We start from the raw sequence: 27374 nt of genomic DNA, 5'->3' as shown, positions 1-27374 counted from the left end.
TCTGGACCTGCGGGAGGAAAGCCCTGCCTCCCTAGGAGGCCGGGAAGCCCTCAGGCCTTCTGGTCACTCTCCAGGGGCCCTGCAACCCCTAAGGAAAGCGTGTTTCCTTTTTCCTCCTGGCTGGTTCTGTGAGAAATTGAAGCAAGGTGTTAGGGGAAAATATCAACGCAGCTTGATATATGCCTTTGCTCTCCGCTTACTGTGGGGTAAAACTGTCGTGTCAGGGGCAGAAGAGCATTATGCAACTTTAGCCAGGCTTCTGAAATGCAAACCCAAGGCTCCCGTGTCTGCACCGTCCCGCCATCCAAGTGGGGCGATCAAGAGGAGATGGGTCGCGAAATGTGCACAGGGTTTGAGTGGTTTGCGAGCAACGACTGCGAACTCGTATTTCAAACAGTCACGTCTTGGGAAGTTAACCTCTAGTCAAGTTTGCAGTGAAATACCATACAACTAAATGCTACACACACATGCACGCACGGTATAGACCCTAGAGATAGAACCCAAGGGCTTTCTACCTCCGGGCTACACTCCCAGACCTATTTTATACTTTATTTGGAAACAGGGTCTCACTAAGTTGCTGAGAGCCTCACTAAGTAGCTGAGGCTGGCTTCGAACCTGTGCGATCCTCCTGTCTCAGCCTCCCAAGCGTGGGGATTACAAGCGTGTGCCACCACCCCCCGGCTCGTCTTTTTATTTTTGAAACAGGGCCTCACTGAGTTGTGAGGGGTCTCACTGTGTAGCTGAGGCTGGCTACAAACCACAGTCCTCCACTCTCAGCCTCCTGAATGCTGGAATTACAAGCATGTGTCACCACGCCCAGCCATATGTTCGTTCTTTCTTCTTTCTTTCTTTCTTTCTTTCTTTCTTTCTTCTCTCTCTCCTTCCTTTCTTCCTTCCTTCCTTCATCCTTCCTTTCTGTGAATTGGGATTGAATTTAGGGGCATTCCAAGCTACACCCCTGGCCCTCTTTATTTTATTCTAAGTTGCAGCAGGCCTGACAAGTTGCTGAGACTGACCTTGAACCTGCTGTCCTCCTGTCTCAGCCTCCCAAGTACTGGAATTACAAGCATGCACCCGGCATTACAACCCGGCTTACACATATATTGTTAAACACAGTAATAACAGTGATTAAAACATGTCATCACTAATACGTGCATAGCTAATAATATTATTACATAACTCACAAACACAGCACTTCTCCTCTGGTGGATCCTAAATGGAAGCTAACTTGTGTCAAATATTTTGGTGTGACTGCAAATGAAAACGAATAATCATTCGGCACCTTCCTAAAGGGTCAGTGACAGCCGCAGAGAGAATCATTCCTTCTAGAACCTCAGGGTAATTAATTAGGTCTAGCAGGCAAACACAAGCCGCAACAAGACAGGACTAGTCAAACCGGCTCTTAGCCACCAAGGAGAAACGCAGCGGTCCAGGCAGCGGTCCCTCAGCTGAGTGCCTTTGGTGGGCAGGATCTTTGGCAATGGGCTGCTTTTGGTGGGCAGGATCTTTGGCGATGGGCGTTTCTCGCTCACTCTTCACCAAGGAAGTCAGAGTCAAAACACAACCCCTGCGAGGTGCTGCGGGAAAGGAGGAGGGAGGGCTAACAGCTAGTCACGGCCCCTTTCCCCCAGACTGATGCTAAGAAGGGTGGGAACTGTACTAGTACTGGGAACGGCCTAGGAAGATTTGAGGACGCTCTGATTATTAATATATTTCAAAAATTGGGTGAGGGGCAAATCTGTGAAAAGACTTGGTTTCTGCCAAAGAAAAAAAAGCAGGCAATTATTCCAATGTAAATTAACGAAACTAAAGGTAATTAGCAAGTCTATAGGCGAGGGGAACTAGGACTTCCTCATCCTCATTCTAAAGACAGGCTTATATAATTGGATAATCTAGCTGGGATGGGAGGAGGGGTCGACATTCAACCACGACCTTCGTGAAAGGAGACACCTTGGCGGGAAAGTGAGGGGAGGGACCTTACAGGGGCTTTTACTACGTCAGGATTACGTGAACAGGATGGAGGGCATCATGTATGAAGTTTGTTCTGTGCTTTGTATTTCGGTGAATTCGTTGGAACCACCCCCTCGTGTCTTCTGTATTTCTAGCTTTTTAATAAACTTCTTTAAATCTTCAGCAAGAGTTGGGCTATTTATTGTATATTTATTCTTAGCTCAGGACAAGAATCCGTGCTTTTTTTTTTTTTTTTTTACCTTTTGTGGTTTGTTTTTCAGGGAATTATCCCCAGGGATCTAACAAAGATCCCTGGGGACAGTTCCCCCAAACTGTAACATCTTCCCCCAGACCCATAACAGGAACCATGTGCAGCGGCGCCCACCCGTGATCCCGGTCTCTGATGAAGAGTTTACCGAGTCGAAGAGCGATCGGCAGACACCAGCCGGCCACCCCTGGGGCCTGGGCAGACTCTGGAGTCCAGCGGGGCCTCCTGGCACTGCCTGAGGGTAGCCCAGGCCACTACCATCCATTAAATACCACCCTTCCCCAAAGCCCACTGACCCCCAAAGAGAGGCAGGGCCAAAGCTCTCACGCAGGGGAGGGTCCCAGAGGGGAGCTAATATTGGTGCTGAGCACAGGGCTTTAGACATGTTAATAACTGAAGAAATCCCTCTTTTCCATTCATTTTTCTTTACTTAATTTGTCATCTATGGCTGTTAATTCCCCAAATCACAAGACTGTGTTCTGTACATTTGTGTCCCAGTCTGTCCACGGCAACAGTCCACGAGTCTGTGGCTGGGCCGGGCGATCTGTGGTTCCTAACATCTTGGCTTCATTCCTTCATGTTTAATTGTTTGTGTTCAGCTCCCATGAACAGCACAGGACCACCTTCCTTCTTAGGGAGGTCTGGATTTTGTTTTTCTTAACTCTTATCTTCTGGGAATTTTGTTGCCTCACTGCCTACCCACTACCTAACTGCTCACTTGGGAGGCTGAGTCAGGGATGTGGTCACTTAGCGAGACCCTTTTTCAAAATAAAATAAATGAAAGTGTTGGGGGGTAGAAAGCTCAGAGGTAGAACCCTCTGGTTCAAATCCCTGGGTTCAAACTGCAGTACCACCAAAAAATGAGAGAGAGAGAGAGAGAGAGAGAGAGAGAGAGAGAGAGAGAGAGAGAGAGAGAGAGAGAACATGCCGGTTGTGGTGTCGGAAGGCTGAGACAGGAGGAGTGCAGGGTTTGAGGCTGAAAAAAAGAACCCAGTCTATCTGGATGCAAAGCCCATATTCTTTCTTATTGTTTCTTTCAAATGGAATTCCCAGGAGTTTTATTGATTGAATGAAGCAATTTCAAATCTCTTCTGCGGATATTTTTAGCTCTGCACATCCAGGCTGGATATCATAGAACAAATACCTGGGTGTCTGTCAGAATCCGGAAGGAGTATGTTCAAGATTGCCTACAAGAAAATCACTGCATAACCTCTGTTTTATGAATTCTCGAGTTTAGTCACATTCTCTTTCCTTGACTTGTGCCTTACATCACAGAGAGATTCACAGGGACTCACACAGCTCACGCCACCTGATGGAACAGCCCCGTATCCCCCCGCCCCCCAACACACACCTTAGAGAGTCTGGTGGTGATGCTGCCATATATGAGCAGCATTAAATAATGCCCAGCACTATTCAAACTGTTCCTTTCCTCCTGTTTCACTTTTCTCTTCCCGGCCTCTGTCCCAAGCCCCTTCCATCCACAGGGGTTAATCCTGACATGCACGCCAATCCCAACATGTGCAGTCCTGACTCATGTGCCACTTTGGACATGTGTGTCAACGCCAACAGGTGTCAGTTTGAACATGCACGTCAATCCTGACAAATGTGTCAGTCTGAACACATGGCAAATTTCGACATTGATGAGTTGGGTTCCTCCCCTCCCCAACATGATCTCGAAGCGGGAACAGGAGGCGGAACCCCGGAAGCCAGAAGCGGAGATGTCGTGAGACTTTAGGTGCATGAGACATACTTAAGATGGCGAGACTATCGCTGTCGTGAGAATCGGCATGCCTATAAAGCATCAGTGCCTCTGATCCAACACGGGACTCGGCCAGCTGACCAGGACTATGCGCCAACTCTCCAGATGTGTGGCCCGTGGGTCTCTTCCCCCACCACCGGCTGACTCCCCGGAGGGTGCCGGGTCGGGTCCAAATAAAGCAGCGGTCTCTGATAACGCAGTTGGTGTTTTTACCTCCCTCCTAAATTCTCTAACTCTATTTTCAACCTTTCGGACATGTTTTTCAATTCAAATATATGCCAATTTGAGCACACATGCGTGTCAATTTTGACACACATGTCAATTTTCATGTGTCATTTTGAACATATATGTCTATTTGAACATGTGTCAATTCTGACGTGTGTGTTAATTTGAACACATACATCAATCCTGACATTGTGTCAATTCAGACATGTGTGGATCGAACCCAGGGGTATTTTACCTCCAAGCTACACCCCCACCCCTTTTTATTTTTCATTTTGAGACAGAGTTCTTATTAAACTGTTCTATCCTCCTGCCCTAGCCTCCCGAGTCTCTGGGATTGCAGGAGTGCAGCCCCACACCCAGCCTGGCCTTCAAGGAAGCCGCTGTCCTGGGCCCTCTCCCCATCAAACCTCAGCCCCCCCCCCCCACTTACCTCTGTCCTCCCCTCGCTCTCTCTCTTCCTCCTTCCCTTCCTTTCTAGAAGCACAAAAAACAAACAGCAAATCTCCCACTAACACACCTGCCCTCGGGGCCACCCAGAATCACAGCTCCTCAAAGCCTCCTCAGAGGAACTGTGGCCAGCTGTTACGGCTTTTTAAAATATCATGTGTGTACGTGTTTACATAAGATTAAAAACCTTTAAAGTTTAAAAAAGATAGTACTTGATTGCACTGTGGTATGCTTTTAAATTGCTGTGTTCTGTATGGAAATGTATTATCATGATTGATAGGAATGGGGATTTCTCGATATTTATACTATTTTTATAAGAAGTCTTGGAAAGTGTAAAGCATTAGCAATCAGATGCAAGCTCTATTCCCATCCTTTACGGATCATTCACACCCAAAAGTGGTTCAATGAGGCTGCTGTAACTCAGGTAGGCCCTGGGAGCGCTCTAGAACTGAGAGAAAAATCAGCTGTCTTCTCAAACTCACTCCTATGAAGCAATGAAATTCATGCAAGCTCAAGCCGGGCATGGTGGCGCACGCTTGTAATCCTGCGCTTGGGAGGTGGAGACAGGAGGATCGCGCAGGTTCAAAGCCGCGCTGCGCTGGCTTAAGAGACCCTGTTTCCAAATTTAAAAAAAGTATAAAATAGGTCTGGGAGTGTAGCCCAGAGGTAGAAGGGCTTCCAGGAACCCCAGTAACACACACACACACACACACACACACACACACACACACACACACGAAGAAATTCATGCAAGCTCAGAGCAGAATATGCAGATTTGAAGCTACGTCCCCTCAGGCATTTCTTTTTAGCCACTCTAAGGCCAAGAGAGAAGATGAAGCTGGGCGTGGTGGCGCACGCTTGTAATCCCCGCTCTTGGGAGGCTGGGACAGGAGGATCGCGCAGGTTCGAAGCCAGCCTCAGCTACTTCGTGAGGCTTTCAGCAACTTAGTGAGACCCTGTTTCCAGATAAAATATAAAATAGGTCTGGGAGTGTAGCCTGGAGATTGAAAAGCCCCTGGGTTCCATCCCCAGCACCACAAAAAAAAAAAAAAAAAAAAAAAGAAAAGAAAAGAAAAGAAAGAAGAAAAAAAAGATGACCTCCTTGGCCTGAGAGCCCAGTGTGGGGAGGCTAGGGACTATTCTTCATCCTCCTATACTTCGATGCTCTTGTATCCCAGAGCTTCCCACCTGGGGCTTTAACTTCTCTAGCTATCATGCGCCTCTTTCTCCCATGAGAGGCGTCAGAAGTCTTCAGGGCTGTGGTGTCTGGAAACCGCCCGGTCAGGGTGTACAGGAATGTCACGTCTGTCCTGTCTCTAGCTCAGGTTTCCCAAAATTTCACCTGCTCACCTCTTTCTCTAGATTATCCTAAAATTTTCCACCCAAATCTGTCAGAGTGATGTGGGAACAACCTTCCTTCCTCTCTGTTTTGGAATGGGGGATTGAACCTAGGGGCATTCTACCTCTGAGCACCCCCAGCCCTTTTTATGATTTTTATTTTGAAAGGGTCTTGCTAAGTTGCTGCGGCTGGCCTCTAACCTGTGATCCTCCTGTCTCAGCTTCCCAAGTACTGGGATTACAGGTGTGAGCCACCACACCACGCATGTCGGAACTTTCTTTCAAAACGTTCTAGTCTTTATATTCTCTGTAGGAGCCCGAATGGGAGTCCCTCTTTACTGGGTTTCACATCCAGCATTTCTTTGTTTGCACAATCATTTGTGTGTTATGTGTGTGTATGTGTGTGTGTGTGTGTGTGTGTGTGTGTGTGTTACTGAGGACTGAACTCAGAGGCATTCTATCTCCAAGCTGCACTCACCCCTTTTTATTTTATTATTTGGAAACAGGGTCTCACTAAGTTACTGACAGCCTCACTAAGTTGCTGAGGCTGGCTTTGAACCTGCAATCAATCCTCCTGTCTCAGGCTCCCAAGTACTGGGATTACAAGCGTGCGCCACCACACTGGCTCATTTTCACAATCTTGCAACACCTAAGTTGCTTGTTTCTTCCATGGTCTGCGACCCATGATGAGAGCAAACACAGGAGGCTCGAGTCCCTCTGGCCTGATGGCCTAACAGCCTGGCTTGTCCCGGTGGTATATCGGCGCACGAGCCCCAGCTTGCAGCGTTCTTTGGGAGAAGTTAATTATGCCTTCTGCTCTTTATCAAAATCACTAAACATACATAGTCGTGACGATGCCTGTATTTACAAAAGTAATACTAGTAGATAGAAACAATCATACACGTTCTCTACTAATGGCTAACTGTCCTCTATCATGGTTTAATTTACCCTGGTCTCCCTTTCAGACATAAGTAACACAACTTCTTCACTTTTTAATTTTAATGCATAACTTCATGTAAGCAGTCTCTGTGAGTATTTGATAATGCTTAATGTCAAAAGCCCAAGGGAAGCCAGGTGCGGTGGCGCACGCTTGTAATCCCAGCAGTTGGGAGGCTGAGACCTGAAGATCGCGGTTCGCAGACAGCCTCAGCTACTTAGTGAGGCCATCTGCAACAGTGAGACCCTGTTTCAAAATAAAAAATAAAAATTAGACAGGGGGTGTAGCTTGGAGGTCAAATGCCTCTGGGTTCCATCCCCAGACCCCCCCCCCAAAAAAAAAAAAACCAAAAGCCCGAGGGGACAGCTTCCGGTCAGTCTTGGAGGGGCTGCTGTGTTTTGTAAACAGAAGCAATGCTTGGCTGTGCTGATCATTCCTTATGAGACAGCACCAGCGACTTCTATTGATCTTCAGATTCTGTTTTCCCCTGGATGTCTTTCTGACTCCTTGCCTAGCAGGGGCTGAGCCCAGGCACAAGAGCTTTCTAATGGCCTGTTTGAGAAGCTTCACGAGTTATTCTTCTCCATTAATGGTTCCATTGACAATTTTGTTACTTTGCTCTAAACGTCTCCAAATCATTTGGGCATCTGCACACACGTCTGTGATAAAACCTTCCCAGCCAACAAAATTGGCCCTTCAGAATACAGACTGCTCTGTTTTTTCATGTTGAAATAGGTCTCTCTAAGTTGTTGAGGGTCTAGTTGAGTTGCTGCGGCTAGCCTCAAACCTGCAATCCTCTAGTTTCAGCCTCTAGTCTCAGCCTCCCAAGTACTAAAATTTTAGGTGTGCACCACTGTGTCAGGCTTATTGTACAGTTTCAAAGCCATTTCATACATAAAAGTGCAATCGGTCTCTCTCTTCTCTCTCTCTCTCTCTCTCTCTCTCTCTCTCTCTCTCTCTCTCTCTCTCTCTCTGTACTAGGGATTGAAAACAGAGGTATTCTACATCCCAGCTACACCTTCAGCCCTATTTTAGCTTGTTCTGATCTGAAACAGTCTCGCTAGGTTACTGCAAATCTCACTAAGTTTCTAAGGCTGGTCTTGAACCTGTGATCTTCCTGTCTCAGCCTCCCAAGTACTGGAATTATAGACATGTAGCATCATGCCCAGCTTCTTAGACGTGAAAACAGAGGCTCAGAAAGATTACAGACCTCCTCAAATTCTCATGGCTCATCTATGGGCTAGTGTCAGAGACAGTGACTTGAACGATTACTTGACAATTCTGATTGAAAATAATTCAGTCTTGCAAATAGGATTAGCAATCAGGAATTTTCATCATGGCATGGTGGTGAATCTTTTATAAGCAGTACTTACCAGTGACTGTGCCTTTCTTGGCCTGCCTCTGCCCTGCAACTTATTTTTCTTCTCATGTGACGGCTGGCTGAAATCTGGGGTCATTCCATTCCTTTTCTTCCTTCTGTAATTTGGAAAGGAATAAGAAGTTTATAAATGATCGCTGTCCGCGAACCGTGATCCCCCAGTCTCAGCCTCCCAAATGCTGGGATTACAAGCGTGCGCCACCACGCTCGGCTCCATTACATTATTATGTGCACACCTCAACTCCCTCTCTCTCGTTTACCTGCTCACTGTTGAAGAAGGGAAATACCATAGGAGACGGGGAAAGGCTAGGGTGAGCCATAGGGTGCTGGCCTGCAATTTAATATTAAAACACGAAGAGTTCAATCATTACAGCTACAAAATGCAAACCGTGACAAATAGGGCGAGCTGGCTACGGATGGTGGTTTACTTTTTCAGTTCCTTCTTGCTTCCTATGTTTTGAAAAGCTTCTGTGTCGTATAGTAGGTTCTCTTTTCATCTTCTCAAATAATGAGGTGACAATAAGTTGCTTTGAGAAACAAAGGAGCTGAGCCGGCACGGAGCCCCTTACCCTTGCCCGATGTGCTCAAGGGGGTCGCAGTTGTCCAGGTAATTAAACCGAATGATATCAGTGGGGTGCTTATCAGAGGACCTCCAGGGCGGGAGCTCTTTCTCTGCTGGGTTAGTCTTCTTTCTTAAGGAGGAGGAGGAGCGAAAGGCTGATGAAGGGGACAGTTTTTCCTCTGAAGAACTGCTTGTCATGGGCTGGATATCGGCAATGACAAATCCATCTTTTGGAGGTGTCTAGGAGAAGAGTCATTATTATTTTTGGACTCAAAGCACTGTAGTCACAATGACAGCAATAAAATAAGGACTAGCATCACCATCATGACCCATCCCATCACCATGGTAACCATGATAGTGATGAAAACCGCAGAATCTTTGCATGGTTTTTACTTACTGGATTTGATTACTTCTCTCTCTCTTCTGTTATCTCTTCCTTCTTCCCTCTCTCTTCTCTCCTTTCTCCTCTCTCCTCTCTCTCCTCTCCTCTTTTCTCTCTCTTCTTTCCTCTTTCCCCTCTCTCCCCCTCTTTCCTCTCTCCTTCTGTCTCTGTCTGTCTGTCTCTCTCTCTTTCTCTCTCTGGTGCTAGGGATTGAATTCAGGGGCATTCTACCTCCAAGCTACTAAGATACAGCCCCAGCACCATTATTTTTTAAATTTGGAAACAGGGTCTTGCTAAGTTGCTGACAGCCTCATTAAGTTGCTGAGGCTGGCTTCAAACCTGTGATCCTACTGTCTCAGCCTCCCAAAAACTGGGATTACAGGTATAATTTCATAATACCTTGCCAGGTGCCAGGCACAGTCCCGGACAGTTTAACCTGCACAGTAATTTTATAAGGCAACCATTTCACAGGAACCTGAAGACAGGAGCAACCAAATAATTGGCCCACTGTGGGAGAAATGTCAACGCAAGTTTTGAAGATGCCGCCCAAAGGAAAAATTGCTTCTGGAAAACGGGGTAAAGGAGGATCAGCCTCTGGGAGTGACAGTGCTGAGAAGAAGGCTCAGGGTCCCAGAGGTGGTGGCAAGGCCAGGTGTGGTGGCACACACTTGCAATCCCAGCATCTGGGAGGCTGAGACAGGAGGATCGCAGTTTGTGGACAGCCTCGGCTACTTAGTGAGGCCCTCTGCAATTCAGTGAGACCCTCCTTCAAAACAAAGAATGAAAAATAGGGCTGGGGGTGTAGCTCGGAGGTAGAATGTCCCTGTGTTCCATCCCCAGTACCATAAATAAATAAATAAATAAATAAATAAATAAATAAATAAATAAATACAAAGGTGGTGGCAATGCAGTCAAGGTCAGACACATTTTGTGTGAAAAACACAGCAAAAGCACGGAGCCATGGAGAAGTTAAGGTCTGGAATGAGAGTCAGTGAGGTGGCCACACGGTGTGTGAAGCTAAGGCCCGGCAAGGACGACTTGGGTTGTGGGAACATTTCAAGAAACAGCATTTGCCTGTAGGTGGAATGGATAAGCCTGTGTATACAGACCCACCAGTGAAGGCGAAATCTGGATATCATGTTATTACGCTTGAAGGGAGAAAATAAAATCTGAACCCAGGATATATATGCATATAAAATTAGTATATCAAAAACATAAATTTTTGCAGTACTGGGGATTAAACCCAGGGACATTCTACCTCTGAGCTATACTTACAAGTACTGGGATTACAAGCATGTGCAACCACACTCAGCTTGAACCCAGGATATTTAAATTTATTTATTTTCGATACTGGGGATCAAAACTCGAGGCACTCTACCTGCAGACCACACTTCTGGTCCATCTCAAGTTTTTGTTTTCATACAGGGTCTTGCTAGGTCTCTGAGAATCTCACCGTGTTGCTGAGGCTGTCCTCAAACCTGTGAGCCTCCTGTCTCAACCTCCCAAGAACTGGGATTCCAGGTGTGTGCCATGCCCCTTTCCTGAATCCAGGATTTGAATCCAGGATTGCCTTGTTTCAAGCCCATGCAGCAAACTTCCTGTCTTACCAGATCTTCGGCCATATCACTGTCTAGTTTGCTAGACAATGGCAGTTAATTTATTCGTAAAAAGGACATTAACAAAAAAGGTACAGCTGGATCTTGTGGCTCATACCTGTAATCATAGTATTTGGGAGGCTGAGATGAGAGGATTACAGTTTCAAGGCCAGCCTCAGCAACTTAGTGAGACCTTGTTTCAAAATAAAAAATAAAACAGGATTGGGGTGTAACTTAGAGATAGAACTCCTCTGGGTTTAATCCTTAATGCCAAAAAATTGCATATGTATATATAATTCATATAGACATTTTCGAGTTATAGAGTCATACAGGGGTAAATATAAATTTTATCAATCATCCAAACCTCAAACACTCCCGAAGGATCCTTCTGCTTAATTTGCAAAATTGAAAGTCTGCCTTTTGTGTATGGAACTCAAAAAGGCTGGTTTTTTTCCCTGTGGTTGCAGCCTAAGGGAAGAGGGGCTGGTATGCTAGGAAGCCATTAAGGGCTCAATTTTTGTTCATTAAGAGATTAGGGAAGAAGCTCGGCTGGGTAAATTGGTTTGTGGAAAAAAGCAAGAAATTCTCCCATTGGGGTCGGGGGTGCGCCCGAGGCCCTGGGTCCAATGCCTGCCGCACACTCACAAAGCAACCCCCGGCAGCGCCAGGCACCGCCTGGACTCACTGTTTCATCACTCTTTGTATGAAATTTCTTTCTTTTTTCTTTTTTTTTTTTGTGGTACTGGGGGTGGAACCCAGAGGCTTTCTACCTCCGGGCTGTACTCCCAGACCCATTTATATTTTATTTGGAAACAGGGTCTCGCTAAGTTGCCGAGAGCCTCACTAAGTAGCTGAGGCTGGCTTCGAACCCATGCGATCCTCCTGTCTCAGCCTCCCAAGCGCGGGGATTACAAGCGTGCACCACCACGCCCGGCTGAAATTTCTATTATACCACAGGACTTAGTAGCCAGTGCTGTAATTACAGTATTTGTTTGTGTGTGTCCTGGCTACTTACTAGGTGAGGCTCTATGAAAACAGGTTTAGAGACTTTACATTCTTAGCACCTGCCACATAATAGTGTTTAATGAATAGTTTATTCATTTAAGGAATGATTATAACCCAGAAAACATTTTATACTTATATAGTCGATAGCTCATTATTGGTTGTATACTTAATATTGTGTGCAGGTCTTATTATATTTTTGGCACTGGGGATTGGACCCAGGGGTATTTTACCTCCAAACTACACCCCAGCCCTATTATATATTTATTTTGAAACAGGGTCTCGCTAGGTTGATGAGAGTCTCACTACTTGCTGAGGTTGTCCTTGAACCCGCGATCTTCCTGTCTCAGTCTCCCAAGTACTGAAATTACAGGCATGCGCCATCATGCCCAGTGCAGGTCTCATTTAGAATGGACACTTATTTAACTTCTGAGCTTACTTTTAAACAAGCCTATCTGTTTTTCCTGGAGGAAAATCTAGTTTGGTATTACTGGAAATAAATAATACTTGGTAACAAGAAACAACTTCGGGTAAATTTTCAGGTATAAATACTAATAATTGTATGTGAAAATAATTCTCAGATCAGCATGGTGGTACAGACTTATAATCCCAGTATTTGGGAGGCTGAGAAAGAGGTTCACAGGTTCACTGCCAGCCTCAAGAACTTAGCAAGGCCCTCAACAATTCAGTAAAACCCTGTTTCAAAATAAAAAATAAGCTGGGCGTGGTGGCACACACTTGTAATCCTAGTGTTTGGGAGGCTGAGACAGGAGGATCGCAGTTCGTGGACAGCCTCAGCTACTTAGTGAGGCCCTCCGCAACTTAGTGAGACCCTGTTTCAAAATAAAGAATAAAAAATAGGGCTGGGGGTGAAGCTCGGAGATAGAATTCCCCTGGGCTCAAACCCCAGCACAAACAAACAAACAAACAAACAAACACAGTGAGACTCATCAACCTCATGACCTCCTATTTAAAAACAAAAAAATAAAATAAAATACAGGGCTGGGGGGTATAACCTGGTGTTAGAATGACTCTGGGTTTGATCCCAGTAACACACACACACACACACACACACACACACACACACACACTCAAGGATTTTATCCATTTCATCCAGGCTGTTGAATTTAGTGACCTGGAGTCGTTTATAATAGTCTCTTATTACCCTTTCAGTGTCTGCAGGACCTTTAAGGGAGCGCCCTCTTTCTCTTGATCCTGGTCATTTGCACTTCTCTCTCCCTCACTCTTTGATTAGTTTATCTAGAAGTGTATCGATTCCATTTACGGTTTTTAAGAACCAGCTTTGGTTTCATTGATTTCCCTATTGCTTCTTTTCAATTCCATCAATTCCCAGAACAGCCGGAGCTTCCGCTACTGAAGCCACTCCGAGCTTCCCCAGCTGAGAACAGACTTCCAGAAAGCCTGGTGAAGAAAGCTACGGTTATAGCTGTAGGTTATTTTTTGAAGAACTTTTTTTTAAGCCAGGCACGGTGGCCCCACATCTGTAATCCCAGTACTGGGGAGGCTGAGACAGGAGGATCACAGGTTCAAGGACAGCTTCAGCAAGTAGTGAGAGTCTCAACCTATTAAGACCCTGTTTCAGAATTTAAAAAAAAAAAAAAGTACTGGGATTATAGCTTGAAGGTATAATGCCTCTGAGTTCAAATCCCAGTGTCAGAATATAAAAACAGCCGGGCGTGGTGGCGCACGCTTGTCATCCCAGCGCTCGGGAGGCGGAGACAGGAGGATCGCGCAGGTTCGAAGCCAGCCGCGCACGCTGGCTTAGGAGACCCTGTTTCTAAATAAAAATATAAAAATAGGTCTGGGAGTGTAGCCCGGAGGTAGAAGGGCTTCCAGGAACCCCAGTACCACAGATATATATATTATATATATATATATATATATATATATATATATATATATATATATTTTTTTTTTTTTTTTTTTTTTTTTTTTTACAATTTTAAAAAGTGTGGGGATGTGACTTGGAGGTAGACTGCCCCTGGGTTCAATGTCCAGTACTACCAAAAAATAGAACTTTCTTTTTCTTTGTGGTACTGAGGATTGAATCCAGGGACATTCTACCTGCAAGCTAAACTCCCTCAGCCCAATTTTTTATTCTTTATTTTGTGGTTCAAGGGATTGAACTCAGAGGTATTCTGCCTTCAAGCTACACCCCCAGCCTGATTCTTTTTTTTTTATTATTTCTTATTTGGAAATGGGATCTAACTAGATTGATGAGAGTCTCATTATTGGCTGAAGCTGTCCTCAAACCTTCGATCCTCCTGTCTCCCATGTGTGGGGATTACAGGTGTGTGCCAGCATGTCAGGCTCTTTATTCTTTATTTTGAAAGAGTCTCACTAAGTTTTGGTGTGCCTCACTAAGTAGCGGAAGCTGGCTGCAAACTGCCATCCTCCTGTCTCAGCCTCTCAAGTACTGGATTACAAGTGTGCACCACCACACCGGCACAAAGAGAGCTTTTTCACATGTGTGTGTGTGTGTGTGTATGTGTGTGTGTGTGTGTGTGTGTTACTGGGGTTTAAACTAAGGGTCATTCCACCTCTGAGCTATACCCTCAGCAAGTAGTGAGACTCTCATCAACCTAGTGAGATCCTCTCTCAAAATAAAAATAAAATATGGCTGGGGGTATAGCTTGGAGGTAGAATACCCCTGGGTTCAATGTCCAGTACCACAAAAAATAAAAGTAAATCCTGCATTAAAATTATATTTTTTAGCTGGCATGGTGTGCGCACCTGTAATCCCAGCCACTTTGGGAGGCCAAGAGAGGAGGATCGCAAGTGGAAGGCCAGCCTGGCCAACATAGTAAGAAATTATCTCAAAAAGTTTCTTAAATAAGCTGGTCGTGGTGGCGCACACCTGTTATCCCCGCGCTTGGGAGGCTGAGACAGGAAGATCGCATGAGCTCGAAGCCAGCCTCAGCTACTTAGTGAGGCTCTCAGCAACTTAGTGAGGCCCTGTTTCCAAATAAACTATAAAATAGGTCTTGGAGGATAGCCTGGAGGTAGAAAAGTCCCTGGGTTCCACCCCCAGTACCACCAAAACATAAAATAGAATAAAATAAAGAATAAAAAACAGGGCTGGGAGTATAGCCCGGAGGTAGAATGCCTCTGGGTTCCACCCCCAAGTACCACAAAAAAAAATTAATTAAAAAATTAAATCATCTTTTTAGAAAGCAGTCTTCATGGGGCACACCAACTATTGGGAAGAGAAAGCTTCATCTTTCTCATTGCAATTGTAACAATATTAACCGTGCATGCTTTATTACCATAGTAAATGTAGATAGGACCTAGTAAAGAAAGCACACTCAAATCCAGGCCTCAATGAGCAATCTAAGAGCTGACTACTTATATTTCAAAAAGACTCCGATTTTAAAAGTAATCACTGCAGTTATTTTCTTTTTACAAATTTGGATGCCCCTGTGGTTTTAAAAATCATTTAAAAATTAATTTACACATAATTTTTCAGGGGCTCATCTATTTCACAAAATGATGCACAGTGCTGTATGTATGTAGATAATGCTATAAACAAAGGCTCATAGAACTTCCCTGTAAATTATCTAATTAGCTGTGACTATGGGGTGAATATAAACATTGGTTATAATATATTGAAAGCCACTAGGAAAAATTATTTTTGCATGGTTTACTTTTTATCATTACAGGGAAATTTACACATTGCTTAGATTCTAAATTAAAAAGAATTTTAAGCCGGGCGTGGTGGCGCACGCTTGTAATCCTAGTACTTGGGAGGCTGAGACAAGAGAATCGCACAGGTTCGAAGCCAGCCTCAGCTACTTAGTGAGGCTCTCAGCAACTTAGTGAGACCCTGTTTCCAAATAAAATATAAAAGAGGTCTGGGCATATAGCCTGGAGGTAGAAAGCCCCTGGGTTTCATCCCCAGTACCACAATAAATAAATAAATAAAATTAAATGAATAGAGCTGGGAGTGTAGCTCAGAGGTCGAGTGCCTCTGGGTTCAATCCCCAGTACCACCTTTACACATACACTCAGAACTCTAATATGCCCACTATGTTGTTTCCTAATGATCTCCTTATTGGAAAACTCCTTTATAAATGACACCAAAATAAACTTAAAGGCTGAAGGTTCACACACAAAAAGTTGAAGCAATGAACTAACTATAATGACTCAGCTTTCAAATCTGCACCTTCCCCGCAGAACGCCTGCATCAGAACAGCCTCCGCACAAGAGGGACATCTATTAAAGCCCTTGGGATGGTCACAGACGCACACGCACGGACCCATCTGATTCCCCCATGCCAACTACATGCAGGAATGTTACCCCAAATCTGGGGCCCCCAACTTCGTCCCTGTTCAGCTAGAAGCAGTTTATGACCGACTCGATGTCCTTATTCCTTTGCTAAGGGGTATATTCATGTGATAGAAATGAGGGAAAAATTAATGGAAATTGACCTCATGTTAACTGTTAATAAGAACTGTAAAAGTCAAAATGTATTTTCTGTATTTACCTTTGGCCTGACAGGTGTCAGAAAGTTACTAGACAGAGGGGGAAATGTACCAGTATTGGGAATGGCTTGGAAAATTTGAGAAAGCTCTGGCTATTAATAGATATATTTCAAAAATAACTGTGTCAAAATGGCAGACCTGGGGAGAGGAAGACTTGGTCTTGGCTTTGGTCAGGAAGCAAACAGCTACTGAAACTTAGATTGACTTAGCTAAAAGTAATTAGCAAGTCCACGGGAGAGGGGAGTTAGGACTTCCTCTTTCTAAAGACAGATCGACATGATAATCTAGCTAGGATGGGAGGAGGGGATGGACCTTTGTGAATGACACCTTGGCGGGGGTGGGGGGAAGTACCTTACAGGGTAAGGAGAAGAACCTTACAAGGACATTTACTACGTCAGAATTACGTAAACAAGATGGAGGTCATGGGTATAAAAGGTCTGGTCCACATGTTGTATCTTTGGTGGGGCATTCACTCGAACCACCTCCCCATGGGGCTGTAACTATCTTCTGTATTTCTATCTTTTTAATAAACTTCTTAAACAAACAAACAAACAAACAAACAAACAAACAAACAAAAGAACAACCTAGAACTTGAGCCAGGGATACAGAAAAGCAGAGGCCAAGACGGAGAAACTCCATAGGTCTCATCCACTGCTTACAGCTGTGGTTTGAGGGTGTCGGATGTGGTCTGAGAGCTTTCAACTAAATGGATATCTTGAGAAAGAAAGCCTCAGAAAAGGAGAATTTTGAAATCATAGTTTCCCTTCCCAGCTTCAAGTGTGATCATTTATTCTTAGTCCTGGAATTTGTTATATCTGATGGTTTATTTAATTATTTATTTATTCATTTACTTTTTTGTGCTGGGGATTGAACTCAGGGCTGTTCTACCTCCAAGTTACGGCCCCAGCTCTATTTTATTTTTATTTGGAAATAGGGTCTCACTAAGTTGCAATGGGCCTCACTAAGTTGCCGAGGCTGGCTTTGAAACTGCGATTCTCCCTTCTCAGCCTCCCAAGGACTGGGATTTTACACCTGTAACACCATGCCTGGCTACAGCTGATGGTTTATAAGTGTGCTGCTTTTTGTGTCAGGGTTACCTTGGGCTTGGTCACGTGAAGGTCCTTCACCATTTGAATATAGTGTTTCTTCCATACGCCTTGCTCGAAGGGAGTTGGGGAGAAATTGATGTACCAGTTAAACCGAAGGCATTTGAGCATCCAGAGCTGGTCCAGCTCAGCCAAGTTCTTCCAATGCCAGCTTACCTGGAGGAACACCAGCCATGAAAAAGAAAAGCAAACAGCCTGCGCAGGGCACACGTCCACTCCCCCCAAGTTGTGAACGTTCAGGAACTTCGAATATTTCTACTTAGTTATTGTGCCCACATTCTCCTGGTTTTGAGTGATCACTCTGGACCTGAGATAACATTTTGTCATTTCCCTCCAAATCACGGCTTAACTAGTTACCTGCTCCCTGGTGTGCTCCCGATCCTACAGGAGAATTTGCTTTCAATGCTAATTCAGACTTAGAATACACCTGTATTCTACGGGGGACCTATTAGCCATTCCCATAGCAATCTAGGGAGGTAACGATAATTATTACTCTCCTTGCAAATGAGGAAATGAGGCTCAAATAGACTCTGGAAATTCTTAAAGGTTCCTGAAGGTCATATCAAAGTTATACAAAAGTTATATATGCCCAAGTGTGGGGGCACACACCTGTAATCCCAGTACTTGGCAGGCTGAGACAGGAGGATCGTAGGCTTCAGTCCAGCCTGAGCAATTTAGGGACAACCTCAGCAACTTAGAAACTCTGTTTCTATGTTTGTTTGTTTGTTTGTTTTAAAGGCTGGGGCCAGACGTGGTGGTGCACACTTATAATCACAGTATTGGGGAGGTTGAGACAGAAGGAACACAGTTCACAGACAGCCTCAGCTTCTTAGTGAGACCCTGTTTTAAAATAAAGAATAAAAAAATAGGGCTGGGGGTGTAGCTTGGAGGTAGAATGGTCCTGGGTTTAATCCCCAGTACCACAAAAAAAAAAAAAAAAAAAAAAGGAATGGGGATGTATCTCAGATGTAGAATGCTCCTGGGTTTAATCCCTAGTACCAAAATAGTAATAAAAGTAATCCACAGAACAATTCCCATATACCCAGCAAATAGTGGAAGTGATTCTACTATGTGTAACAGTATTTACATAAATTACCCGTAGTTTTGAATAAGTCTTGCTAGAAACAGATCAGGTTTACATAAAAAAGTTGAAAGCTGGGCATGGTGGCACACATTTGTAATCCCAGGACATGGGAGGAGGCTGAGACAGGAGGATCGCAGATTCATGGCCAGCCTCAGCTAATTAGTGAGGCCCTCTATAACATAGTGAGATCCTATTTCAAAATAAAGTATAAAAAAATAGGCCTGAGGATATAACTCGCAGGTAGAACGCCCCTGGGTTCCATGCCCAGTACTGAAGGGGGGGAAAATAGGGCTAGGAATGTAGCTCAGAAGTAGAATGCCCCTGGGTTCCATCCCGATACCATGAAACAAAACAAAACAAAACCCCAAAAAATGGAGACTAGTGATTCTCTAAACTGGAAGTGTTGCAAGATGACAGGTAACTTTCAAATCCAAATTAATTTCACCCGTGAACACTGACCTCTCTTCTAGGATTAATTAAATGGTCAATAATTCTTGAGTAGCCCCTTGAAAAATCAGGCCCCTCCAGAACGGTGCTTGGGGCCCACGCAGCCATTCTTCCATCATCTCTTTACCTTCCTTTCTGCTAAGTTGATTGGGTGCTGTGTGGAAGCCGAGACGCTAAGCAGGAGTAGGGCATGATTAGAAGAAATAACAGGTGCAGGCTCTGGAGGGGAGACAGTGAGGCTCTCACGGAGCCCGTGGGCAGGAACGGAAGCCGCACCTCGTCCATTCAACCCGTAAGTGAAGCCACATGCACCTTAATCTTCAAGTGGCAATTAACCTGGAATTCAGTGGCGAGACGTCTGGGATTACAGGCGTGCGCCACCATGCCCGGCTACTTTTCTTCATTTCATTTCTATTTATTTATTTAATTTATTTTTGTGGTATTAGGGATGGAACCCAGGGCCATTCTACCTTTGATTTATATTCCCAGCCCTATTTTTAGCTCTTTATTTTGAAACAGGGTTTCACGAAATCGCAGAGGCCCTCACTAAGTATCTGAGGCTGTCTGTGAACCTGCAATCCTCCTGTCTCAGCCTCCCAAGTACTGGAATTACATGCACCACCACGCCCAGCTTTTTCTTCATTTTAAATACCGTAGGGAGTTCTGGGATGGTGGGGACCTAGGGAGGCAGCACATACCAGTCCTGCTGACACCCGCTCTCCATTGCCTTAAAAACAGCGTTCTTTCAAAAGCCAGAAAACACCATATATTATATATACCATGATAAGTAAAAGATGGCAGGAAAAAAGACTAGAACACTGATCAGAGAAAGCAGAAAAGAAACCTTGCAGCTGCAGGCGCCACCACAGCACCATCTTGCCTTATTATTACACCTGACTGCAGAGATGAACAGGAAAACAACCGACTTGAATTAAGCAGCTGTAGATCATCGGAATCGTAAGCCATCAGTTCCTCCTGCGCAAACATCGGCTATAACTTGCAGCAGTGGCGGCCGAGCTCACCACGCCCTCCAGAGATCCAGACCGGTGCTCAATGTAAGTGAAGCCGCTGTCCCAGGGGAGAGCACCCAGCGCGGCACCCTCAGAGACTCGCGCAGCCCTGATAAATTCCCTGGATCTGAGACTTTGCAGTTCAACCTGGTGGAGGTGCGGTTAGAGTCTGCTGTTGGACATAGCAGAGACCCAGACAACCTCAGGCTCTGGATCAGTGGAAAGTGGAAACTGTCAGGGGGACACTTCTACGCTTAACAGTAGATCCAACCAGTAGGATCTCTGGGATCACCACATACCACCCAATCGTGACGGACGGGGAGAAGTCAGAGCAGCCCAGCACTAGCTGTGGAGAGCAGAGACTCTTAGATTGAGTTTGGTCTCAGAGGCATCCTCCACTTACAGAGTCAGGAAGAAACCGAGACTCCACATCTGTGGAAAGCGTAGTAGGTGACCTACACTTAACACTAGATTCAGCCCCATTGGTACCGGTTATCTGCATAGACTGAGAAAGACTCAGAGAACTAGGCTTGCAGCAGGAAAGGTGCCGGTGGCACTTAGTGTCTGCCCAGAGAAAGACTGCAGAGGCCCAGACTGCTGAATATTCTTATGTTTGTAGGGTTGCATTAATTTGTTGTTGCTGTGTGTGTGTGTGTGTGTGTGTGTGTGTGTGTTTGTTTGCAATCCTCCTGTCTTAGCCTCCCAAGCACTAGGATTACAGGCATATGCCACCATGCCTGGCTCAGAAATAATTTTAATACATGCTGAGGTAGATATACCCATCAGACAAATTCCAAGAAGTAGAACTGCTTTGTTAAAAAGAATTTTTACTTCAAAATGTAATGCTACCAAGTTGTTCTCCATGTGTGTGCATCGATTCATCTACTAGCAATATAAAAGTGCTTATTTTCCTATGCCTTTACCAATATAGAATATTATAATTTTATTTATTTGTTTGTTTGTTTGTTTGTTTTGTGGTGCTGGGGATTGAACCCAGGGGCATTCTACCTCCGAGCTATACTCCCAGCCCAATTTTCAATCTTTTATTTTGAAACAGGGTCTCACTAAGTTGCAAAGGGCCTAGCTAAAAGCTGAGGCTGGCTGTGAACCCAGATCCTCCGTCTCAGCCTCCCAAATGCTGGGATTCCAAGTGTTGCCACCCCACTAGGCTGTTAGAATATTGTCATTTTTTAAAAATCCGTCCATCTGAGCGAGGAAAGATGGCATGTCAGAATGAGGCTAAGCACCTCCCATATGGTAGACATCTGCAATTCTTTTTCTGTGAACTACTTGTTCCATTTCTTTGCTCACTTTTCTACTGAGTCGTTAGTCTTTTTAGTTTCCTTAACATAGGGATGGATATATGCTTGTGTGTGTGCATGCGCATGTGTATATGGTATGGAGGATTAGACGCAGGGCCTTGCACACAGTAGGCAAACACTCTACACTGACTTATATCTCCTGTGCCTTTTTATTTCATTTTGAGACAGGGTCTTACTAAGTCACCCAGGCTGGTCTCAAACTTGTGATCCTCCTGCCTCAGCCTCCTGAGAGGTTGGGATCACAGGTGTTCTACACCACACATGACAATTTACAGCATTCTTTTTGTGTGTGTGTGGTACTAGGGATTGAACCCAGAGGCATTCTACCTTCGAGTTACACCCCCAGCCAGATTCTATTTCTTATTTGGAAACAGGGTCTTGCTGGGTTGATGAGAGTCTCACTACTTGCTGAAGCTGTCCTCGAACCTGTGATTCTCCTGTCTCAGCCCCTCAAGTACTGGGATTGCAGGTGTGTGCCACTCACTATGCCTCTGTGAGCACCCTGCCCAGCTGGGCCTCTTTTAACTCTCCTGCTCTTCTGTGTATATGTCTCAGGAGCACCCGGTCTTGAGCTTTTCTATTCACAGGTGGCCTGCACTACACAATTTAGGGCTTTATTGTAGTTATATTTCTGTGCAATAAAAAACCGTCCTGCTGAGGGACCGCTTCTTACATGTGTATGTATCTCCCCCAACTAACGGATACATTTTTGTGGTCAGCCATGGTGGCTTATTCTCACCCCCATTTTGAACACTAACTACAGGGATAAACACAAAGGAGGCGGAGGGTCATTCAAACTCTAACTGAACGTGCCTCGCTCGGTTTTCTGCACGTGTGTACGTGCAGGCTTCATCCTGACGCTACTCAAGGTTCAGAGTCCAGAGGCTGTCATCCCCAAAGGCCACACACCACTTCTTTGCCTTTACCTGTGCACAACGACAAAGACTTCGGGGGTCGAGGAAAGAGAAGATGTACACAGACAGCACCCTCGGAAGCCTGGTGGTAAAGTCCAGCGCTTCTGCTGGGATTTTTTCCTGAAGCTTTCGGCAGCAGAACTTTTGCTGTGACAGGGAACAGCGCTCTAACAGGCCTGTGAGGATCCTTCTCCTTTGAGAGTCCGTCCATTTGTCAAACTAAAAAAGCAGAAACACAAAAAGCTCCAGGTTTACTCTGACAGCAGAGATCCTTAAGGAGGAGGAGATGTGACTAGCACACACGTGAAAGGGTGGGTTTTTTATTTTTCTTTGGTACTGGTGTGTTCTATCTCTGAGCTAGACTCCAGCCCTGTTTTAGTTTTAGGTTTAAAACAAGGTCTTGCTAAGTTGTTGAGAATCTTGCTATGTTTCCGAGACTGGCCTTGAACCTGAGATCCTCCTGTCTCAGCCTATCTTGGAATTATAGGAAGTCTAACATTTGTTTCTAATGCATATACTCTCCTTCCGTACCGATTTAATGAATTCCATGTTTCACTTCTTGTCTGTCTCGGTCAACATTCCCACTGCTGTGACCCAACAAGCCTGACCACAGGTAATTTAGAGGAAGATTTACTGGCTCGCAGTTTTTGGAGATTCCAGGGTTCAGTCCATATCAGGCCAGGTCTGTGGAGCTCAAGACAAGACAGTGGGAAGCACAGAGAGGGAGAGTGCAAGGGCTCAGCTCTCACACCTTGAAGGCCAGAAGCCAGAGAGAAAGCAGGACAAGAGACACCATCTATAACCCCCAAACCACACCCCGGAGGCCCCTCCATAGCAACCAAGCCCCGCTCCAACATGGCTGCCTACTCTATGTGAGGTCTCCTGGTACCTTATAAACCCAAACATGACACTGTCCTGTCTTAGATTTATATGTGTGAACAAGTAAGTAATGAAGAATCCCTGAGGAGGAGCAAACACCAAAGGAATCTGGGGCAGGCCCGATAATAACTTAGGCTACTGCACCATTTTTGCCAGAAATTACCCTAAATTGGTCCCCCGAAGACTTCAGGATGAACCAAAGATAAGAACTTGGGAACTGGTGAAAACCAAAAGAAAGTCTCTTACAGGAAAAATACCTCCCCACTGAGTGAGCCCCTTCACCAGAAGCTGAATTCTCTCCCTTTATCCCATTATGGAAGAGACAGTTGGGAAGTTCAGGCTAGCTTCATTTTTTTGTGTGTACCATTTTATATTTCACATAGAGATCGTTCCTTTTTTTCTCTTTTTGTGGTACTGAGGATGGAACCCAGAGGCATTCAGCCTGCAAGCTACACCCCAGCCGTAGTTTTTAACGCTTTATTTATTTATTTATTTATTTTTGGTGGTACTGGGGGTGGAACCCAGGGTCTTTTCTACCTCCAGGCTACACTTCCAGACCTATTTTATACTTTATTTTGAAACAAGGTCTCACTAAGTTGTGGAGGGCCTCACTAAGTAGCGGAGGCTATCTACTGATCCTTCTGTCTCAATCTCCCGAATGCTGGTATTACAGGTGTGCGCCACCATGCCTGGTTGGCTATTTGCCGTTTCTACTATGGGTAATTTCACTGAAGAAGTGGTGCAAGAAATGTGGGAGGTTATCAGTTAATCCTGGTTCCTATACAGTTGATCCTGTCATGGATTATCTGCATTCTGGATTCTTCCCAGCACCTTCTAAATTCCAGACAGATTTCCCTTCCTGTGAAGCCTTCTTCTGAGTCATCTACCCACCTTGAATTGGTAGGAGTTCAAGGAATGCAAATTCATTTTCTATTAGCTTAAACAAACACATTTAGAAAGGAAAATTCCCTGGAGGCAAAGAATGCCTATCAAAGCCAAATATAAATTACCTTCGACCATTGTCATCAGGGGAGGAAGTAAATGTAATTATCTTTTTAATCTCAAAATAGGGCTGTGGGTGTAGCTTGAGGTAGAACGCCCCTGGGTTCCATCCCCAGTACTGCAAAAAATAAAAATAAAAATAAAAATAAAAATAAAAATAAAGAGCTGGGCATGGTGGCGCACGCTTATAATCCCAGCATTTGGGAGGCTGAGACAGGAGGATTGTGCAAGTTCACAGCCAGCCTCAGCTACTTAGTGAGGCTCTTTGCAACTCAGTGAGACCCTGTGTCAAAATAAAGAATAAAAAATAGGGCTGGGGGGTGTTACTTGGAGGTAGAATGCCCCTGGGTTCCATCCCCAGTACTGCAAAAAAAAAAAAAAAAAAGAAAAAGAAAAAGGAAGAAAGAAAGAGAGAGAGAGAGAGAGAGAGAGAGAGAGAGAGAGAGAGAGAACAAGGAAAGAAAAAAGAAAGGAAGGAAGGAAGAAAAAGTAAAGAGACCCTGTGAGGTTGAGGAGCAGCTAGGACTCTTAGTCTCTTTTGCACATGTGTGCGCGTATGTGTGGTACTAGGGATTGGACCCGGGCGCTCTACCACTGAGCTACACCCCCTTACCCTATTTCATTTTTTATTTTGCAATAGAATCTCGCTAAATTGCTTTGCACTGGCCTTGAACCTGCAACCCTCCAGTTTCAGCCTCCCGAGTACTGGCACTGCAGGCGTGGGCTGCTGCACCCGACACCTTCTCTAGCGTCTTGTGTGGCGCCTCCCTTTATAATTTGTTCCTGAAGGATGCTGTGTGATGGGTCTTTCTTGACTCATCCTAACTGCAAACATGCTATTTTTAGAGTAGCCTTGGCAGGGATCTTGCAGTTTCAGAAGTTTAGAGAGTTGTCGGGTCTTAACCATCTCACTGAAAAGCAGAAATGGGGGAGGGGAGTGGGACTGAAGGTGGATTTTTGTGGATTGGGTTATACTATTTTAATCTAGTTCAGTTTCTTAGTCCTATTAACAGAATTTCGATTCCACAATTGAAGCATAAATGTGGTCTTATTTTAAAGGTTTCAAACAGATTTGGTAAAACCAAACATAAAAATCCTAACCGTAGGCAGAGCGTGGTGGCCCATGTCTATAATCCCAGTACTTGGGAGGCTGAGACAGGACAATCACAGGTTTGAGGTCAACTTCAGCAACTCAGTGAGGCCCTCAGCAACCTAACAACACTCTGTTCCAAAACAAATATATGTGACATATTATATATAATATATGTAGGAGATATATATATATCCTAACCATGCCTCTCCAGCAAATCTCACTTTATTCCCCAAAGATACCCATCTTTCAAAAGTTTGATGCTCATGCTTTTCTATGTGCTCACACATACATTTATTACTCAGAAAGCAATTCAATAAATGAGATTATACCATCCATAGAATACGATGGAGCAGTTAAAAAATAAAATATTAACTGGGCGGGGTGGCGTACCCTTGTAATCCCAGTAATTAGGAGACTGAGACAGGAGGATCACAGGTTCTCAGCCAACCTCAGCAACATAATGCCCGCAGCAATTTAATGAGACCCTATTTCAAACTAAAAAATAAAGTAGGGCTGGGGGTGTAGCTCGGAGGTAGAATGCCCCAGGATTCAATCCCTAGAACTATAAAAAAATAAAAATAAGCGGGACGTGGTGGCACACGCTTGTAATCCCAGCATTCGGGAGGCTGAGACCGGAGGATCGCAGTTCGCAGACAGCCTCAGCTACTTAGTGACGCCCTTTACAACTCAGTGAGACCCGGTTTCAAAATAAAGAATAAAAAATAGGGCAGGGGGTGTAGCTCAGAGGTCAAATGCCCCTAGGTTCCATCCCCAGACCCGTAATAATAATAATAATAATAATAATAATAATAATAATAAATAAGTGAAGGAAGGAAGGAAGCCATACATGTCCTGACAGAAAATGATATCCGCAGCATACTGTTTCTTATTCATGATGGAACTGATAGGCCATGATCTAGTTCCTAATTTTGTTTACCTTTACTTATCCTGCTGCTGCTGCTGCGCTGCAGAGCCGGGGCTCAGACTCAAGACCGCACACAGGCTAAGCAACCGCTCTCTCACCAGGCTGCACCCCGCCCTCCGTGTACTGCTGACACCATTTACATAGCTTCCCATACAAAAGAAAGGAAAAAGCTCCAACATCCTGGTACCCGCTTATTTTTTATGTCCCATGTGAATTTTTCTCTACTATAAAAAAAATGGAATATAAAGAAAGATGGAATTACAGGTTCAAAGGGTACGTGCATTTCAAATGTTAGTAGATCCTGTCCAGTTGACTTTTAGAAGTCTTGACCGGTTTACGCTCTCTTGCGCTGTGTTTGACAGGGCCCCAGCGCACCCTACTTACGCAGGTTATTATCTGTCTCTGGCCTTTTCCTACATAGGTAAGGGAGGGGGGCTGGGATTTCATTCTGCTGTGTTGCCGCTTTCTGCAGATTTTGGCGGCGACTGCCTTTCCTAACAGGGATTGATGGGCAGAGAAGACTTGAGAGAGAAGGGGTAAATACAAGATTACTTGCGTTCCTCTTAATTCTTTTGTTTCTTGCTGTATAAAAAACATAAGACAAAACCAGGTGCACATGTATGGGAAAAATTCTACGGCAGACGTAAAATACTTTGGGGTTGTCTAGCATTGACTAGGGTTCATATTACATCTTACCTTTCTGCCCAGGTTTTTAAAAAATGACTTTACTTCTAATACTAGATTAAGCTTTAAAAGCAAAATTTGATCTTCATGATGACAGTCCCAAGGAACACTCGATTAAAACATCGGTATCATTATTTCTCCTTTTTATTACAGTAGGTTTTTGTGGAGTACACAAGTCACCACATGGTTTAGTGCATTCAAGGACTAAAATGGTTGGTGAGGGAAAAGAGAAAATTTCATTTAGAAAATATTTATTAAATGCCTGGTGTCAATGAATGTATAATGAGGAGCACAAAAGAACCATCTCTGCTTCTTATAGGTTATTCTCTAGAAAAAGATAATAGTGATCTTTACAAATATATACTTCTATCAGATATCATAAAAGGCAAGAATAGAACTTATCCTTTTTACTTTTTTGTGGTACTAGGAGCATTCAGCCTCGGAGCTACACCCCCAGCCTATTGTTTATTGTGTGTGTGTGTGTGTGTGTGTGTGTGTGTGGCCCTGGAGATGGAACCCAGAGGCTTTCTACCTCCGGGCTATACTCCCAGACCTATTTTATA

At 44.6% G+C, this 27374-nt stretch overlaps 1 protein-coding gene and 1 pseudogene across 2 annotated transcripts in view; one reads left to right on the top strand and one right to left on the bottom strand.

Annotated features, from left to right (window-relative positions):
• Window positions 1-1386: 1386 nt before the first annotated feature.
• FBXO16 (F-box protein 16) overlaps window positions 1387-27374 on the bottom strand; it is a gene marked incomplete at both ends in the record, with an annotated part of 42744 nt that continues 16756 nt past the window's right edge. The window contains 6 exons of the mRNA XM_080710194.1: window positions 1387-1577; window positions 2336-2423; window positions 8298-8400; window positions 8872-9104; window positions 17443-17607; window positions 22241-22447. Coding sequence (XP_080566320.1) covers window positions 1387-1577; window positions 2336-2423; window positions 8298-8400; window positions 8872-9104; window positions 17443-17607; window positions 22241-22447 — 987 coding nt within the window. The remainder of the gene's footprint in view (window positions 1578-2335; window positions 2424-8297; window positions 8401-8871; window positions 9105-17442; window positions 17608-22240; window positions 22448-27374) is intronic.
• LOC308272947 (peptidyl-prolyl cis-trans isomerase NIMA-interacting 4-like) lies at window positions 9786-10412 on the top strand (annotated as a pseudogene). Its single transcript has 2 exons — window positions 9786-9882; window positions 10143-10412. The product of its transcript is annotated as a peptidyl-prolyl cis-trans isomerase NIMA-interacting 4-like (transcript).

The sequence above is a fragment of the Muscardinus avellanarius genome, assembly GCF_963383645.1.
Source record: "Muscardinus avellanarius genome assembly, chromosome: 14".
Classification (NCBI taxonomy): domain Eukaryota; kingdom Metazoa; phylum Chordata; class Mammalia; order Rodentia; family Gliridae; genus Muscardinus; species Muscardinus avellanarius.
Note: the sequence above shows the minus strand (reverse complement) of the source record. Positions and strands in the feature narration are given on the sequence as shown.